This window comes from Physeter macrocephalus, chromosome 9 (genome assembly GCF_002837175.3).
Source record: "Physeter macrocephalus isolate SW-GA chromosome 9, ASM283717v5, whole genome shotgun sequence".
NCBI classification, from domain to species: Eukaryota; Metazoa; Chordata; class Mammalia; order Artiodactyla; family Physeteridae; genus Physeter; species Physeter macrocephalus.
Genome location: NC_041222.1, coordinates 19,787,509 through 19,793,925, shown reverse-complemented (window position 1 = coordinate 19,793,925; position 6,417 = coordinate 19,787,509). Strand labels below are relative to the sequence as shown.

General features: G+C 40.8%; 1 protein-coding gene across 8 annotated transcripts in view; it reads right to left on the bottom strand.

The window, feature by feature from the left end:
* ABCA1 (ATP binding cassette subfamily A member 1) overlaps positions 1-6,417 on the bottom strand; it is a 145,021-nt gene that overhangs the window by 74,556 nt on the left and 64,048 nt on the right. For all 8 annotated transcript variants that reach the window (XR_003681173.2, XM_028493741.2, XM_028493734.2 and 5 more), the window contains exon 7: positions 4,549-4,725. Coding sequence is in view for 7 of the 8 variants with exons in the window: in XM_028493741.2 (XP_028349542.1) it covers positions 4,549-4,725 (177 nt within the window). In the remaining variant the exon portion in view is untranslated. The remainder of the gene's footprint in view (positions 1-4,548; positions 4,726-6,417) is intronic.

Here is a 6,417-nt window from a genome sequence, read left to right as displayed (position 1 = left end):
AGACTGAAACTTAAAAAAAAAAAAAAAAAAAAGCAATAACCTAGCAAAGTCAATTTGACTTTAATTTCTGAGCTGGTGTTTTATTTCAACTCAGTGTCCAGCACAGTTCCTGGCACATAACTAGGTGTCCAATAAATATGGAAGAAAAATGAAAAGCAAAGGGAAGAGCACATTAGGAGGGTGAGAGATGGACTGGTGTGAGTGCTGCTTCACAGGTCATTCAAATTCAGATATACTCTGTTTCATATTCACCTCATCAAGTCAAAGACCCTTCAAGACAAGGATAACTCTTCACTCCTCCTGCACCTGCTCCTTCGATCCTTGTGCAGTCCAGCTGTGAGCCCACTAGTCCTCTGGGCACCTCAGAGCACCACTCATCTTACCTCCTTTGTCCTATGAACTGAGTTCCGCCTCTGCAAGAATGTGTTACATGCATCGGAAGACACAGGAACAGAACACTTTGTTCCATGGAGATAGAACTTTCCCTTTTCGGCTGAAAGTATAAGTCAAGGCAGTCTAGCCACATGGTCGTACAGTGTCTAAGATGTTAGCAAGATGGAGGTCAATCTGCATGCCTGTCCTTGCTAACTCGAATCAGACACTGTTTTCCTCACCTCAAAAACCAGACACCATCTTCACATCACAGACAGGACTAGAGCCCAAGCCTACTTAACCACACAGACTTTCACTAGGGCTCACAGTGTCCCATATGAGACAAGACTATTGTCAGGGAGCTGTTGGAAGGGCAGCCCTCACTTTACAGAACCCAGAACTTATGAAGATTCCTCAAGTTTGCAGTCTCAGCCTTAAAGCTGGTTCTCAGCGCCCAATGGAATGAAAGCTCCACATGGACCTTGTCTGCACTGTTCATGTCTGAACCTTCAGTGCCTTAGAACAGTACCTGGTACAAAGTAGACAGACAGTAAATATGTGTTCATTCTGTTGATGAATGTCTCATGCCTTGTTCAGAGATGCTCTGCTTCCCAAAGTCACTGCTCTTTGGTTTGTGCATTACAAACCATAATGAGTAGTGTCTACTGTACTTTAGAATCACTCTCAGAATATGAGCAAAAAAGTACACAGGGCTGAAACGGGACTAATAAAAAAAGCCAAGGGCACTGAAGAAACACTTCAAAGACAGAATGAAATATTGTTCCAATATATGTTCCAATCCAAAGGCAGTTATGGCAGAACGAATGCCCTACCCAAAGCTGTCCACACCCTAATCTCTGGAACCTGTCAATCAGTTACTTCACCTGGTAAAAAGTACTTTACAGATGGAAAAAGTAACGAATGTTAAAATAAGGAGATTATCCTAGATTATCTGTATGGGTTCAGTCTAATCACATGAGCCCTTAAAAGCAAAAAACTTTCAGGCTGGAGGCAGAGAGATGTAGCAGAAGGAAAAATCAGATGTAAAGCATGAGAGGGGCTCAAACCACTGTGGCTGGGGAGGGACCATATGAAAAGCACGAGAAGGAATGCTGGCAGCCTCTAGGAGTAAAGACCAGCCCCCAGCTGACATCCAGGAAGAAAACAGGGACCTCAGTCCTACAACTTCAAGGAACTGAAATCAGCTACCAATCCGAATGAGCTCAGAAACAGATTCATGTTCAGAGCCTTCAAAAAGGAATACAGCCCTGTGAACACCTTGATATGCAAAATTCATACCTTCATTTTATGCAAGGTATAACCAAGGCATAAACAAATAATCTACAGGATAAGAAGCCTTGGCAATACCTAAGCAAAGAATGCAATTTTTCATTGAAATATTCTTCAGGATTACTTTGCTTGGTATGACTGATTTCTAACACTGATTTATAAAAGAAAATTTCTACCTTACCAGCCACTGCTTTCAGCATATAATTTATATTACTCATATCAATTAAATTATTAACTTCTATTTATTGAGCATGTAATGTGTACCAGGCCTTACGCCAGGCTCTTCATATACCTGAGCAATAATCACAACCAAGGGTAAACTACGTTATCTGTAGGTAAAAGCCTCATTATCTGAGGTTTACAGAATCTAATGTATCCAAGGTCCCACAGCTGGTAAAATGCTGAGGCAGAATTTGAACCCAGATGCAGATGACCCCAGGCCTACACCCTTTCTACTCTGCCACACTTCCCCACTTCTGTCAAAATACTGGGGTCCAAGTGGTCATCAGGGAACTGAAGGAGACCCAGGAGAAAGAGTCAGAATACTTTGGCTGAAAAAGAGAGAAATAGCCACATCAAAAAAAAAAAAAAAACAAAAAAGAAAGAAAGAGAGGAGAAATGTTTCAAAACATGTCTCTCCTCAAAATCCACTTTTAGTACAGAAACGCATGTGGACAGAACAGTTTCTCTCCCCTCCCCCGCAATGTTGGTTGCTCCTCCTGATGTATATCTTGGCGCAATTAACCACCCATGTGCAACGAGGTCTCACGGAACACCCATCTACCATCACCAATGTCAAAATTCCACCCAAGTGACAGAAGCAAAAGGCTGCTTAATGTAAATCAAGTATCAATCCCAGTGCTCCAGTTAAGGCACCGCTATAAGAGTCACATTTCAAAATGTTTGGAAGTCACTTCATGCCAAAGGTATCCCCTAAAACATCTTTACACAGAGCCATCCTGGCCACTCATTATATTCTAATTCAAGAGCCCCATTTTCTGATTTTAGGAAGACCTCACAGCAACAGCTGACAGGCAGGAGCAGAACCTGAGATGCTCCTATGCCCAAGAGATGGGCAGGAAGCATATGGCAGCTACCCTAATCAACACCTGCCGTGAACCAACTGGTCTACAAGGCACAAACACAGCATGACAGGATGGGCTGTGATGTAGCTGACAGTTTTGACAGTGCATTTCCATGTCCTCGATCACGCTAATTTTCCCAACTAGGGAGAGATTTTCAAGTTGAACCCTAAGTTGCTGATTGTCAGATTATGAAGGCTGTACTATCATTCTACTTAGAGCATAATTCAGACATTATATAATTAGAGGGATTTTACTGGGTTGTGCACACAATAGGTGTTTAATGAGTAAACAGAAGTGAAACAATGAATGGGCACCAGAATAAATTACTATGTCTTCTAAAAGCACCCATCTTTCCAAAGTCTGAATCATCCCAGCTGAAAGGGTGAACATTGCTATCTTGTTGTGAAATAAAGCAAAACAGCCAAAACAGTCCAAGGAAATTGTCTACCATTTGTAACAACCTTTGACCCTCTGTCTCACAATGCAAAAAGTGCCAACAGGCTGCAAGTGTCTTCACAGATGAGCTTATCTGATTATTTAGACCAGTTATCTGGGGCTGCAGACATCTCCATACAGAAACATATCTTACTAAAATTATACTCGAGAAACATTACCAGTGGAATCACAGAGCAATGAAAATAACTCAGTACATTTTCAACCACTGAAACAGAAAATACTATTTCTGGAATAAAACAAAAACAGATCTTAAGCATTAGGCCTAAGCCCTTCACACTGACGGGATTACCATCGACCCTGCCACAGAAGCATCCAAAAAGTCACAGTTTGACTACTACCTTCACCTCAGGCAAGCTGGACACAAGGACTCCCTGATGGTCAGTCAAGAGTGTAAACCCTGGCATGTGTTTCTAAGGAATATTCTAGGGTATGATCCAGGTACAGGGTCCAGAAACAAAACCTTCTTAGTTCCCCAGGAGGACCCATCTTTCTCTAGAGAACTAATGGTGTGCAAAGTCTCAGAGGATTCCAATTTCTTTCTATCATAATGAGGAACATCTCTTTCCAGGCACATCCTTCGTCTAGGGCTTTTTCCCTGGTTTTAAAAGAAACTACTGACAAATCAGAGAGCTCTATGGTGAAGAGGAAACCTGAACGCTGAATGCTAAAGGATGTTGTTCAAGGGGCATTTCACCAGAGCTCCAAGGAAACCCAAAGAAAGATACCTGTTCTGGAACAAGACATAGCACATAGACGACCAGAATGCTCAGACTCATCCTTATTCTCGGATGTATTCTCATGGACTGCTTCTCTGAACTAGTGATTCCCAGCTGATGACTGGGCTTTGTTGGGATTATTTTTTTCTGTGAATGCAATTTTGTCATTGATTAAGCTAATTATTGAGTGTGCTCCCATCCAATCCCAGGGTTTTCCCACTGAGACATCTCGATGTCTCCTTTCTGATAGGCTTTTAAAAATGAATAGATATCCATCTTCCCATCAATGGTTTTGAGAATTTTTTTTAAAAATCTGTGGAATTCCTTCTTCACATGAACCCTTTCAATATTAAAAACCATTAAAAAGCAGGTTTTCTCTGATTGAAACAGGCACAAGGGACCTTAAACTTGGACTCAGGGTCACACCTACTTACTCTTCCCCCATTTACTCTTGGGGAGGTGGCCCAAAAGTTTGAAAGGACAGTTAGAATACCACTGAGCCAAATTATGTCTCCAACTCCCAGCCGGCACTATATTTCTACAAAAACAAAATCACGTTGCCCAAGGAAAAACTTCACATTCCAAAAGTATTAGTGTTTGAAGCTTCTCCACACAGCAATCCTACTCACCAGGATTGGCTTCAGAATGTCCAGATTGGAATGAAGTATTTGCTCCGCTGCATCCAGTTTCTCCTTTGGCAGGCTGCAAAGCATGGAGACTTCTTGGTCACCAAGTTGAATCAGCTCTCCTAATTTTGATCCATTGCACAGATTGCTCAAATGTAACTGGTAGCCTTGCAAAAATACCTGGAAGCATTTCATGCAAAGAGAGAGAAGCAAAACTGGATTACAAAGATGGGAAGCAGGGTCCTTGAAGCCTTTTGGGGGACTTAACATCAATACAGCTTTGAAGAATGGACACTGCTGGACTCTGTCCAGTGCATAGGGTCTCTACTGAACTATAGGATGGATCAAGGCATGATCCTACAGGACATTAAAACCGGAATGTGGCATTTGACTTATCACCTCCACACTCTTGTCCTTGTGAGGGGAAATCCTGAGTCCAACTCTTTTTCTCAAAAGTGGGACACGTGATTCACCCAGTAGTAATCTTGAGTCTGAACTCCTAAAACCACTTTTATTAAAGAAAATAGAAAATTCTCATTATTTTGGAATGCATAATATCTTAACCTGGGGTTGGGCTGAATTATGAAAAAAAGGCATTTATACTATTTATTTGTACATACAGATATTTAACTGATGCAAAGAACTATGTTCAAACAATTTCAGAATGTGAAATTCTTCCTTTTACTTGTATCAGAGCAGAGTACTAGAAAGTCAAGCCCCTTACCTCACAGATAGGCCAGTTCTAAGTCTTTCTGGGTTTTTTTAATGTTTATTTACTTATTTATTCCCTTATTATACATCCATTTTATACACATCAGTGTACACATGTCAATCCCAATCACCCAATTCATCACACCACCACCCCGGGGGCACCACCCCCCCGCCGCTTTCACCCCCTGGGGTCCATACTTTTGTTCTCTACTTCTGTGTCTCAATTTATGCTCTGCAAACCGGTTCATCTGTACCATTTTCTAGGTTCCACATATATGCATTAATATACGATATTTGTTTTTCTCTTTCTGACTTACTTCACTCTGTATGACAGTCTCTAGGTGCATCCACACCTCTACAAATGACCCAATTACATTCCTTTTTATGGCTGAGTAATATTCCATTATATATATGTACCACAACTTCTTTATCCATTTGTCTGTTGATGGGCATTTAGGTTGCTTCCCTGACCTGGCTATTGTAAATAGTGCTGCAATGAACACTGGGATGCATGTGTCTTTCTGAATTATGTGTGAGGTGATACCTCACTGTAGTTTTGATTTGCATTTCTCTAATAATTAGTGATGTTCAGCAGCTTTTCATATGCTTCTTGGCCATCTGTATGTCTTTTTTGGAGACATGTCTATTCAGGCCTTCTGCCCACTTTTGGCTTAGGTTGTTTTTTTCATATTGAGCTGCATGAGCTGTTTATATATTTTGGAAATTAATCCTTTGTCCGATGATTCATTTGCAAATATTTTCTCCAATTCTGAGGGTTGTGTTTTCCTCTTCCTTATGGTTTCCCTTGCTATGCAAAAGCTTTTAAGTTTCATTAGATCCCATTTGTTATTTTTCTTTTTATTTCCATTACTCTAGGAGGTGGATCAAAAAATATCTTGCTGTGATTTATGACAAAGAGTATTCTTCCTATGTTTTCCTCTAAGAGTTTTATAGTGTCTGGTCTTACATTTGGTCTCTTATCCATTTTGAGTTTATTTTTGTGTATGGTGTTAGGGAGTGTTCTAATTTCATTCTTTTACATGTAGTTGTCCAGTTTTCCCAGCACCACTTTTTGAAGAGACTGTCTTTTCTGCATTGTATATCCTTGCCTCCTTTGTCATAGATTAGTTGACCATATGTGCGTGGGTTTATCTCTGGGCT